Here is a 13,563-nt window from a genome sequence, read left to right on the forward strand (position 1 = left end):
TCACGGACGGACGGACGGACAGACGGACATGGCGAGCACAATAGTGCATTTTTTCCATAAATGAGAAAATGCGCTAAAAAGATATTATTATTATTGATGAATTTAGTATGAACTTCAATTCCCTCTTCATTGACAAAATCTAGCAGGACCATGCGGTATTCAAACCTTTGTGTATTCAAACAAACCATCAAACAAACCATCAGATATTCAAACCTTTGTGTCGCTAAGATCTATTAAAAGATATCCTGATCATGCAGACTTCCATCCGAAGCTTCCGACAAGATCTAATCACGCTCACGGCGAAAACAAGTAACATGGCTGTTTATAGAACCACTATATATCATTACTTTGCTTAAATCACAAATTAACAAATGATTTAAAATCAAAGAGAACTTCCAGTAAATTAGCAAAATTTCCATTGAAAATATTTTTGGAGATGAGCTCTAATATCGGTTTAGAACTGCAACCATACGAATATAATAAAATCTGTACAACTACTACTTGATCAATAGATTAAATTCGTTCCTTTCACCACACTTTCATTCTGTTCAATGTAAATATAGCGAATTTCATTTGAATTTTCTCTGCTCATACACTCTACGACCATTCCAAATCTGAACATTTTTCAACACACCCTGTCATTGGTCGTGCTCGTGGTCCTTCTCTGTTGTGGTCACGAAAGTGTTTTAATTTGAATACGAATGGTGTACTGCGGCAGGCAACTAGAATACGTATCGCACGTGCGAAACTCTTTGGATGTAATCTGTGAAACCTGAGAAATAAACAGCACTGAAAACAAATATATTGCTTGCAAAAAATTGTTTAACTCAATAGAGACTAAAATACTCTTACCGGTGGGTCGAATATGCAACAAAAATGTCCAAAAGTGAACATAGTGTATTCCTTTGTGCACGCACAACATTTCTCGAACGTTTTGATATACTGCCAAATAAATATAAATTCAAAGTTTGAAAACAAATTTAATTATACTCTGAAAATCAATTCAATTTATTTTCCAAGCCCATACATGCTTGAAGTTAGCAATATATTCTCGCACAATGTATTTAAATAATTCTATTAACATATTTAACAAATTAAAGGACATAAACCGATAGTGCAACAATGTTACAATGTTATTTTTGAAAACCAAATAAAGTGGTGTCTGCAGGTCACACCAGACCACAGGCGCTTGGTCACTGAAAATTGTTACTAAGAATTCAAATTCGTCCTCAAATAGAAGAACTTATTGCGAGGATGGTGGGTCATTTACTCCGCAGGAAAGCAAGTTGTATTAACATTTCTGGCCTATAATATGCTGAAAGACATTACTCGACAGAATTACACTATGTTAAAATGTGAGCTTTGTGAGCAACGCAAAACCGGTTCGAAGACCTTGATTATCAACCAGCCAGTGCTCTCCAACATGCAGTACAGGACTAAATAATATACGTTTAAAAATTACTTTTTAATAAAAACACTTCCAAAGAATCCAGTGTATCCAATCTTACAGATGTACAACAAATTTCTCATATAATTTTCGAACATTAAAAAAAGTAATTTTTCAATTATTCTAATATATAAATTTTTTAATACATAAAATTTTTCAAAATTATTTATTCTGTTAATTGATTCATGCATTGCCTCTGACTTCACACAAGTGTGCAAATTTTCAGATCAATTAGACAGGTAAAAGTGTGTCAAATATCAGTTATAAGATTTGTAACTGACAAAGTTATTTTTTAAATTTTTTAATATTGAAAAAACCTTTTTTTTTATTTTTAAAATAATTTATTTTGACATTTGACTCATGAATTGTCTCCAACTTTACACAAGTGTGCAAAATTACAGATCGATAGGATAAGTAGAAGTGTGTTAAATTTCGATTACAAGATTTGTAGCAGACAAACAACAAGAAGTGCATGAAGTTATAGAGAAGTGTTGCAATAAATAGACGAAATTCAGTCATTTCTGAAACCAATGATTATTCAGTTATCACATATCATATACCTATGAATAAATAAATTGAACATGATTAGAAGATTCCTGGTACCTATGATAACTCTCAGTTATCGTATCACATTCTTTTGAATAAATTAATCGGCATAGTTAAAACATTTTTGAAACCTATGACGACTTTGTTCTCACAAATAATATTTTTTAGCATTGTTCTTGAACGTCATTAGCTCGTCGACTTTTCAATTTTTCTTTTTGTTCCTGATCAGCGCTCTCTCCTCGTCCTCAATGCCATGGCGGCACTCCTACATAGACACGCTTACCTGACTCCACGAACTGGTTGAAGCGTCTGGTAATACCAAAGCGGATCTCCCTACAATTAACCATCTCAGTAAGCGACTTACAAAAATAAAATACTTACGAATGTGCTCCACACATGGCCCGAGGGCTTCTGAATTTCTCATCACTAGTACAGACGATATATTGAATCAATGTATATTGTTAGATGTCATTGTACAGTTTATATATAGTATAGTAACATCGGCATCGGAGATTACGCCGCAGTTTTTCCGCTTAAAAACCATGAGTCTACATGTATACTCGTGGTTTATGCAAGGTTGCGGGAAAAATATTAGGATATGAGGTATGAGCAAACACATTGGACATTGTTTATATGCGAAAAAATGCAGTGCGACCGCATGTATACTTCAATATGGTTGCCTTGGATACGTCGATAACACAGATTTTATTGCTACGCAATCATGGCGCTGCCTCCATTGCTGATACATCCAGTTTTTGGACACACATTCTGTAGCTTGCATGGCTAGGGCTTGATCCTGCCAGGCCTCGTCCTTTCTTTCCGTATGCAGTGACCCGGTTAGCTGGTGCATCTGGAAGCCAAAACGCATGCAACAAGGATGCTCCTTCTATGCAAAACTCGCGTTCCCAACACCACTCGGGATTCGTTCCGATTGAAGAGAGCAAAGTGGTGTTTCTTAACTTTCTTTAAATGCTGTCGAGCTCATTAGTTCCATTCAACTCATTATGCAAATTTCTACTTTTACTACGGTTTCAGCTCCAGTTTCAACGATAATTTGAACTGTTCACATTGTTTTTGAATAAAGTTGCCTAACCAAAAAGATTCTACAACGAAGTAAATGCACAGGATGTCCTGAAATTACTGCGGTACTCCTCTGTGCAGAGGAGTATAATGCACTAAGACTGAGATGCTTATTAATTTGACATTCAGTTTGGACCAAATATTAATATTAGTAATATTGATATTTGGTTAAAAAGTTATACATTATAATTGGTTATAAAGTTAATTTGTAATGTAGGCTAATATTTTTGTTTAGGCTGAAACAGATAAACGAATAGTAAATAATATTATGCGACCATTAAAATTATTAATTATTATTAATTATTAATTATTATTAGTTATTAATTATTATTATTTATTTATTAATTATTAATTATTAAGTGCTCTTTACTATTTAAGGCGGAGTCACGGAGGGAATTTCTGTATTGTTGCTGTTATCACAGACATCGACGTCGCAAACTTATCCAGGTTTCAGCGCTCCAATATGCAGCGTCAAAAAAATTAATTCATCAAGGAGAACAGGATTGAGGCTCTTGTGTATCACTTCGATATGAATTATGAATAGATTTATTGCTGAAATGAATCGTTTCATGGAGTAGGGAGGAGGATTAAGTGAAATTATATCACTAAAACCAATTATGTACGCATCATCAAGGGTGGATGATACTCGCATGGTTGAATTAATTCAACCATGGATACTCGTATCAGCACGCAGCGGCACCAACGAAGACTTCAAATAAACTGTTATATTTTATATACGTAGTTATTCGTGTTACTTGGTTAATGGGGGCTTCCGAATTGTCAAGAAACGTTCGTGTTGCCATGTCGTACGTTGTTGCTGCTGTTAGTCAATATTCAACGCACTTGCATCAGCCAACGTGCGCCCTGGTTGGCCACGTGTTCTCGCCAATGTATATCATCGGTACCCATCTATTAAAAGGCTTTGATAACTGAATTTCACAAAGAAACTTACTTTTATTTCATTACAAATTCTTTTGATTCACGAACGATCGCCTTCAAAGTTCAAAGTTTTGATCGCCTTGAAAGTTCAAGAATCGGTGACAACTTTTGGTCGGCGACAACTTTATTATACTCTTTAGCGCCGACATCACTATGTTATGTTATGTTTATGATATGATGAGAACCAATTGTGATGAGACGGTGAGGAAAGCATTTTCGGCTAACGAACAACAATAGTCTTGCAACAGACCCCAATTTCTGCAAAATATATAGAATTTAAATATTATTCAGAAAGGCTCAGCATTTCAATTGCTCAGTCTTGAGCCTATAATGCTATTCTCTCATTTTCTATGAAAATAAGAACTGCGCGCTGAATTGCATTCGATTTTTACGATGGATGCACACTAACTGTACGTGCAGCGGTAGTCACTTGATATTTAATGTTGAAAAGTAATGGAAATGAATAATGCACTTGGTAATTTTTTATACCTACCACAGAAAAAAAACTTGTAATATATCTAAACCAAACGTCAGCGTTTCAGCAGCTTGGAGCGTTCACCATTCTTCCGGATTTTCAATCATATGATCATCGGGTATTAAGATTCTAAAATTCGAATACTGAAAAAACTATAACAGGCCCGCAGAAGGATGATGTCTAGTGGCTGTTCAAACGGGGCGAACTCGGTCGTTCTGAGTTGGGAGTGCACACTGCATATAAAGTCAAGAAGCCAGTCGTACCCAGCGCCAGCCGCCAGCTGATGAGCTGTGATCAAATGAAGCCAGCCTGGCCCAGCCAGTCGGTGCACAGCAATGACTGGATGAGGAGTGTGCTGCTGAAAGCTCGATCGCTTACTATTTGAACGGTGTTGGTTCATAATAGGCAGTGCAAGTCTTAGTAAAGTGGTGTTAAATTAACTTTTTAGACAGTGAAAATGTAGCAAACACTTGAGTTACAACAGTTATTTTTCGAGATATTTTTTGAGTGATTAGGTAATTTGTTTGATATTTCATTAGAGGGTGAAATTATTAATATTATATTATGTTAATAATAAGAATTACCCTTGTATTGTCTTCTATACTAAAACGCTCAATGCTGGATGCTAACTAACAAGAGTTCATGCTGAAAATTTATCACCGTGAAAAGCTTTTTTCCTGCTTGCCTAACCTTTTGTTGAAATTCACAGTGGATAGGTACCTACCGAGTTCCAACTTCCACCAGTCGACACAATTTTGTATCTGGAACTACTACCTACTTTTATGATGACATTAATGAAATGTACATCTATTGGAGTTGGACTGAATCTTGTGATTCATTATATCAATATTCCGGATTTAATTCATTTACTTCATCATATACCTACCTTATATTTGGCTGGCAAAACTAATTTTTTGTTCAACTGTAAGAATTAATTTTTCAAAAATTCTCTTCTGTATTAGGCTTGAAATTCTAATTTAGATTTTAGGGGGCTTACACTCAGCCTGCTGGCTGCAGATCAGCAGGTGCAGCTATGCCAACAAAGGAATCTGCTTTCAAATATCAGTGGTCTGTGGTCATTGCATATAGTTTATCGTTAATTATTTTTAGAGTTTTGCTCTATTTTTTCATTCCAATTATTATATAAAAAGCAACTAATAGTCAAGTTGGTTTAACGTTAATTGAGCATTGAGAAGAGTGGCTGTCATTGTTTTGGTCTTGGCGTCATCGTTTTGAAGGTCAGCCAGCCAGCCACACGCAGGCGCTGCCAGTTCTCAGAACGTTCGTTGCAGCAGAGCCGGCTGGGTGGCAACTACCATGAAGACCATGGTTGAAGTTGCGTTGAACTATATATACTAACTAGTTCAACCATGCACAAAGACTATGCATAAACAAGTGCATGAGCAGGAGAAAGAAATAAAGATATTGTGTAAGCTCGTGGTGCACGAGAGGCTAGAGATATTTTCGCCGAATTCAGTTTTACCTAGTCTCCATTTATTCAACTATGCCAACGAGAAACAACAAATGTAAAAATGAAAGTACAATAAATTGGAACGTTCACTTATAATAAATATTTTATAGAGAAATATATATTTCTTCGCAATTCCTTTCATATTCATGAGTTGAGATGGGACAAAAATTGTTTTCCACAGCAACAACCGAAGACGCTGTTTTTATCAAACTGCTGTAGATTTTGATCAAAATTATTGATTCGAGATAACTGCGATGCATATCACATAAAAAGTAGGCAACCTCACAAATTTATAACAAGTACCTCGCGAATTTGAAACATGTCTGGTGTATTAAAGGCTCAATTTCCATCACACGAACTGGGGATGAGGTATGATGTTATTGAGGATGGGGAATGCTGGAGGTGAAATTTCGTTGAAAGTTAGGTATGATTTAGATGGGATACGATTCAGAGTGATGCATGATTGAGTATGCGGTATGAAGTCAGCAAGTTTTAAAACCGGAAGGAAATATTTAATTCTAGCCTCTATTATTTAGATAACATTTTGATGAAATATTGTTAGATTATTGGTGCTTCTTACCTTTATTTTGCATTTATCTCTAGAAAATTTACTTATATTTCCTGAGATTTTACGCCCGCATGCCCTACCAGTTTTCCAACAGTTAACCAGCATTAGAATAAATGACTAGGACTCTAGGAGTGTAGAGTTCATATTTAAGTTATTGAGAAGAAGTCCCCAACGATTGGGAGTCACGTGCTGCGTCGACTGTATAGCTGAGTTATCGTCTGGACCTCATCCGGTCCGGCTTTTTTCTGCACCTGTAATCAGTTGAACTGATTTCTTGGAATTTATATCACTGTTCTACGAAGCTTGATTGGCTCACGAATAGTAACTGATATGAGAGCGTAAAGCGAGGTTAAACCACGATCTCCATTTCCTGCTGAGCATAGAGGAATTTTCCTGGGTTTGTTATTGATACATGCGAACAGCTGAATGATCCATTACGAAAATCATATCTTGTTCATAACGTTATATATTAAGATTCATAAGATTATATATTATGATGCATAAAATTATATATGACGTTAACAGTTCGGCCTGAAATTGCCAATCACTACCTATAATTTTTTATCTCGGTCAAGATAATCTAACCAGTACCTACCATGAATTTGCATGAATAATGAGTTTTTATTTCGTTGTCTGACATTGCCATGTAACAACATTCGTTTAAATATGATGAAAGAGTATGAAAACAATTCTAACGCAATTCGTTATGAGCAAGATATTTATTTATTGCCGGGATTATCGGTATCGAAGGCCTCCTGATTTTACTGCCTGACTCATGCATAACGTTATCATTCCTGACTCGTGCATTCCACTATAATTATGCCTTGATCTACCTTTTCACTATCATTATACGCCCGTTTTCAAGCAGCGACTCTTATTTCTTTTTAAGAACCAATTTCAGTAAAAATGCAGAAGGCTATGTATATACCGATCGGTTGTTTGATCATAAAAATGAGACGAAACACCTTTGACCGCACAATAGAGAGCTGTAAAACATAAAAACAGTTCATTATTTCACCCAATGGAACATTATAAATTCACCAAAATTTCATAAAATTTTAAAATTAGCGATAAATTATCCCAGATTAATCGTGAACCCATCCCACATCTAGGCAGAATGTATGCCAGGGTTGTGAATAGCGCTACATAACGGAACAAAAATTGATGCTGTTCACGCTGAGAATGCAACGTTTTCACTATACCCAATCTCTTGGCTTGGTTCACTGCTGCAAGAGTGCAAGACTAGAACGTCGGGAGTAAATAGTCTACAAATATTGTTTGGTTGGTTGCGGGTTGTAGGTGAAGAAGTCGCACGTTGACCGCTTGTATAGGACCGCTCGGAGTCCTCTGTCTTACAGCGTTTGAGTACGAATGTATAGCGCTAAACCGGATTCTTTCGATGTAGTGACCATCCATTCAAGTTGTTAGAGCCTATATAGTGTGATTATGATCAAGTTTTATTATTTTCCTAATTGCTGATTTTCCTTAGCGTTTCCTTATTATTCACTTGTGAATTTTGCAGGAGCCGATGGATATTTTGTAGAATGCAGACTAATTCTGATCAACCAACTGCATTTGAAATTATTAAGCTCCCCCTTCTGTTTCAGAGTAGTTTTATGATGATAAAAGTGAAGATCATGTTGATTATTGCACGCGTGAACGATGGTGCATAGTGTTGAACATTCAGCTACTTCGGTTACTTTTTACTTTTGCTGGCAAACATTCCGTGTTCTCAAATATTTGGCCTAGGCCCTAGAACACACTGTTTTATTTGAAAGTGAATTCAAAGACAAACGCACCTGTCATGATGCTGGGTATACCCGAGAATGCACTCTACAAATACAGGTGTCACTTTGTGGTGGAAAACATTGGTAAAGATGTCATGCTTCTCGTGATCAAATGGTTAGGCGAAATTGAGAACACGCACATCAAAGAGAAGCTGAAACAAAGTCCTGGCTTTTCTGAAACAAAATATAAGCGCGAGTTCAACGCAGAACAAAGATCTAAAATCGATAGTAATGCAGCTCTGAGTGGCTACGACATAACGCTATGTTATAAGCTCGTGCAGAGAATTTGTGGTTTGAAGCCCATCACTGACCAAGAGTGGAGTGTGAACAGCAATCCTGCAAATCCTTCGTTAGAATTCAAGCTTCAGACCATTAAAAAGATCCGTAACACCCTCGCACACGAGGAGAAAATTTTCACAGAGCAAGAGACTCGCATGACCATCGAGAGCCTCCGCAATACTTTCACTGATATCTTGCACGATGCAGGAGCTCGAGCCTCTATTGACAAAGCTGAAGTGGACGAAAAAGTATGCGAGATAGAAACACATATCAAGAATGTTTACGGAAAAATTCGTGAACCACTCGATCCAAATGACAAAGAACACTTCTACCGCCTGCAAAATGAAGCAAGATGCTTTCAAGTTCAGCTAAAAGATGAACTCCTGAAACAGAGCTACGACGAAATTGAAGATCTTTTCCAAAAGTTGTACAAAATTGAGCCAGCACCATGGGCCTTGCATCAACGATACGAAGCCAGCCCGACGCAGGTTTTCGTGAGAGTTAAAGTGAAAGAAGACAAAGAGCTGTCATCAAACAAAGGTGCTGATCAAACACCTGAAGTTCCTTGCGACAATATTCTGGAAATAAGAAATCACGCTTCTCAATTACCTGATGTGATTATTTTAAGTGGAGAAGGAGGAAAAGGAAAAACTTCTCTGATGAAGTACTTCTTGGAAGAGTACTTGAAGGGACCAGGATGTGCGGTGCAGAAACTCGCTGAATATGAGATGGTGTTGCACGTAGAAGCGAGAAATGACCAAATAAAATCATTTAAAGACCTTCTCAGGTGCACCATACCAGCCACTTACGCCAATATGTCATTGTCTTACGATCATCTGTCAGACATACTTTTAGGGGTTCACAAATTATTTCTGATTGATGGTTTTGACGAACATAATCTTACATCACGGAATTTGGTGAAGGAACTTCTAAATCTTCCCGGCAGCAACCGCTACATCATTACCACCAGACCTACGTCGGTCGAAGACGTCAACATGGTTCTTCCGGACTCAAAATCAAAATTGAACTTGCAACTGCAAGGAATCCCGGAAGATCAGCACGAAAACTTCGTACTCAAATTGCTCAGATCTCTTATGAATGACGAAGATAAGATCCTCCATTCGACTAAAGAGCTGATGAAATGTTTGCGACGCCTGAAGCAAACACTTGGAGAACAGCTCAATACACCGCTCAATCTCGCACTCATAGTGCTGCTCTACGTTGTTTCTCCAGAAACTGTGAGCAACCTCACCAGCTCTTCGGACCTTTACTCGGAGCTCAGGTCGATGATGACCGACAAATTGGCCTTTCGTTTAGTCAATTGCACTGATCTCACCGAGTCTGCTGCGAAGAAGAAATGCAAACGTTTTTTGAATTTCTTCGATCAAGTATCATTCCGAACATTCTGTCGAAAAGAGTATGAATTGAAGGACAACACGACGGAGAAGTTTGTGAATGTTTGCGAAGAACTTGATTTACCTGATGATCTTGTGCTGTCCTCATACCTTAACACGAAAAGATCTCTTCGTGGCATTGGCTCAATTAAAGTTTACACTTACCAGCATCTCATGATGCAGGAGTTCGCTGCTGGATGTCACTTAGCTAGGAAAGTAATTCAGTTTGTGGAGGACTTAGAATTCCCTGACGATGCAATTAAAGTGCGTAAAGATCGCATTCTCCAGTTCGACGACGAAATTGATGACTTCGAAAGTAGAGTTTCAATATCCTCTACTGATGGAGAAAGCAAGATGCCAGTATTCTCTGGTCTGTCTTCGGAAAAGGCAACCAAAGCGGCAGACTCCGTCTTCAAACCTCGACGCAGAAAACTTTCTGTGAGCAACAACACTCTCTGGAAAGTCATTCAGAAAGAATACCCGAGGATTTCAAACTGGGATGAAAATCAACGCGAAGATTTCATCAGCCGCGCTCAAAACGTGTTGATGTTCATGACCGGAGCCATTAGAGCGACTGATGACGAACATCTCGTGTCAGTCGCACACGACATTGTTCAGCTTGTCGATGATGAAGAAACGACGAACGGCCAGCCGTACACAGACATTCTTATGAGACTTGTGGCAGAATCGGGCAATAATGACCACATTACAAAATTTGTCGCTGCCGAAGTAAATCAATTAACGAAAGAGAAATACTGCATTGTCAAGGAGAATAGTCTTGCTGTGTTTCAACACATTATAAAATTCACTTGCCCTGAGATGATCGCTATTGATATCTGCGCAAATCCGCTATTAGTTTTTGAACTTCCAGAAGTGCTGCAAACTATTTCGAAGCAAACAGTAAAGAAGCTGTCCCTGGTTTTCAGACACATGTATCATGATGGAAATCCCGGCGATTGCGCACCTTTTCTTGCCCCACTGAGAGACAGTACTTCGTGCGATCTCGCCGAATTCTGGGGATCTCTCAGTAACGACGGTCTTGACATGCTACCGGAATGCTTGGGCGTCTTGAACTTGAGATTACCTCCCGAACAAATTGGTTACCTCAATAAATCTCTCGAGCGACTGAATCTCTGGAGTTTAGGTAAGTCACGATAAGTTGCACCATTTTAGTTGGAATCACCAAATGTTATTCTACGAAGCCAAGAAAGTAGAAACATTGGATTTTTGTTTCTCCCTATAGATAACTCGTGGGTGATTATTGTTATCATGTTCATGAACAAATTTCCAAAATTATTATAGTCTTATTTAAAACTCACTAGCACATGTGAAATTTACAAATGTCACTTACATGGCCTGCTTGCACAAGAATGCCCCTCCATGTTGGTAACATAAGGTATTAGCTACAACAGGTTTTGTCTCTCAGGTACGGTGGTGAATCTCAGCCACCGGCCTGATCCCTGCACAATCGAGGCCATTCAGTTCGAAGGGTCGCGGCTTGTGCTCGTCGTCTCGGCAGTGCTGCGCGACTGTGCCAGTGACATCGAGTGGGCTCTAGATGCCCTCGAAAACTTGTGTCCCCAGGATCGCAACAAACAAGTCACAATATTTGGTTTCTGGGAGACCAAACTTACTTGTAAGTAGTAAACATCAACATCCAACCCGTTTATACGAGTTTTTCGGAAGCTTCAATTTAACTTCGTATTCGTAGTATGTCTTTCAACAATATGTCCAGAGAGAGAACGCTCCATTAGGTGATAACATGTTAACCGAAAATATAACAAAACTCTTTGCTCTTAAATATTTATGTTGCAGATGCTGGGGCCGTACTGCTGCTGGAGGGTCTTCACAGGCGCGGGTTCGTTGCTTTCGATTTCGTGGTCATCAGATCGACCGAACTAATCAAACAGACGCAGCAAGAAGAGCTCACCGAGATGGCGCTTGCGCTCGGACAGAAGAAGGTATTTATGAACGCAGATGACACATTTGGCTTAAACTATTCTTTATTTCGAGCAGAAATTTCGCATCTGGCAAAACAAATTAATTTTTTTGTGAAACGAAAAAATATTTAAAATCAAGACTTTACCTAGTTAACAATATCACATGAATAACTTTTTTGTGCAGTTTTTGATCATCAAGGACCCGTGAGCGTCTCCACTGGTGCTATAACTGGCATCGAGTTGGCAATTTTGATGGAAGTGCGTCTGGTGCTGCCGGGCGCTCTGTTATTGTCTGTTGACATTTGTATTGCTTGATTGATGCTAATTCAAGTGTTTCATTAATTAGGTTGTTGATTTGTGAATAAATTAACGACTGCTTGCATGGCAACAGTTTGTAGTCGTTTGAAGCATAAAATGTTTCGATGGCGAGAAATGGTCTAGAAATGTAACAGAAAAGTATATGAAAGCTTGCCCATTAAAGTGATTTTCTTTTGTAAACATTTTTGGTCAGGCACGTTTGTGAGAGTGAAATGCATCGGTTAATTTTTTCAAGTGTTATAATCTTCGAACTTTTGACTAGGTACTATTTTATACATTTTAAATCTGTTGAGGAAGTTTAACAAAAATTTGCTTGCCCAACACCTTTGAGTTTGAGAAACTCGAGAAAATAAAGAAGTTTAATTGGTAAGCATTGACTGTAAACAACTTTTGCTTTTTGCTGTCAAGGCAAAAATCACTTAAGTAAGTTTCTGATTAGTTTTTAAAAGCCAAAAGTCTTTCAATGAAAATTTGTAACGTCAACACTGTATATAAGTTATCTTTTAGTGTTTTTATTTAAAATCTAAGTCATACAGGGAATAGTCAGCCTGACAGGTGCTAACGTTATTTGAAGCAAAATATATTTATTGGCAGTTATTTAGGCGTATTAATGAAAACGAGTTTGTGTAATTTGTAACATAGTGGAATGTATACTTAGGCTTTATAATATCACCCAACGTACTCTAAGATTCAGTGATCTGATTATGACCAAAAACAATTTTATTCACGTTTGACCATGTGTATATTCTGACACGTTGTGCAATGAGCTGTTCGTTAGTATAAAGAGGTTTCCTTATCTTCGCGCAATTGAACAAATTTATTTTACTAAATTTTAATGTTATTTTTACCTAATATTTTTACTAATTTAGGCCATCATAGGTTACGATTTGAGGTGCTTTAGAAAGAGCAGTGGAATGTTTCTCGTGAGATTCAGTTCGTTGGTGTGAATACATTCCTTAACAAGTAGAATAAACTCCTGCATATCCAACTCATACAATATTAAAAAGTTTCAGTTTAAAATCCCGTTATAATTATTATCATTATTTTTATCTTAGTTTCAAATAAGCTTATTATGCTCAAAATATTTTGTTTGACTCTATTCAATTCTATGAGAATTCGAAAAAAATCTTATATAGACGGCTTAGAGTTGAATGAATCAAAACTAGAAATGATCGAATTGTATGCAAATGCAAAACCATCCTAGATTTGCCTCAAGATTTTAATGGATGTGAACTTGAAAAATTGTAGGTTAGAGTTGATCCTAGAACGTCTCATTTCGAATGATTCAAACGTTCTGCATGATTTAATCTAAAACCATC

At 37.5% G+C, this 13,563-nt stretch overlaps 1 protein-coding gene across 1 annotated transcript; it reads left to right on the forward strand.

Moving 5' to 3' along the window:
• The first annotated feature begins 8,109 nt into the window (after positions 1 to 8,109).
• Positions 8,110 to 13,563, forward strand: LOC108675046. The gene is made up of 4 exons (XM_018163030.2): positions 8,110 to 11,130; positions 11,413 to 11,622; positions 11,802 to 11,947; positions 12,111 to 13,563. The coding sequence occupies exons 1-4, from the start codon at positions 8,331 to 8,333 to the stop codon at positions 12,132 to 12,134; spliced, it is 3,180 nt and encodes a 1,059-aa protein (XP_018018519.1). The 5' UTR covers positions 8,110 to 8,330; the 3' UTR covers positions 12,135 to 13,563.

The sequence above is a fragment of the Hyalella azteca genome, unplaced genomic scaffold (assembly GCF_000764305.2).
Source record: "Hyalella azteca isolate HAZT.00-mixed unplaced genomic scaffold, Hazt_2.0.2 contig12774, whole genome shotgun sequence".
NCBI classification, from domain to species: domain Eukaryota; kingdom Metazoa; phylum Arthropoda; class Malacostraca; order Amphipoda; family Hyalellidae; genus Hyalella; species Hyalella azteca.

Bases quoted from the DNA above. Each gene is read 5' to 3' on its own strand.
- LOC108675046 (XM_018163030.2), top strand. From the start codon at position 8,331: ATGATGCTGGGTATACCCGAGAATGCACTCTACAAATACAGGTGTCAC. The intron at 11,131-11,412 runs GTAAGTCACGAT...TTTGTCTCTCAG, and splicing joins ACTGAATCTCTGGAGTTTAG to GTACGGTGGTGAATCTCAGC. The intron at 11,623-11,801 runs GTAAGTAGTAAA...TTTATGTTGCAG, and splicing joins CTGGGAGACCAAACTTACTT to ATGCTGGGGCCGTACTGCTG.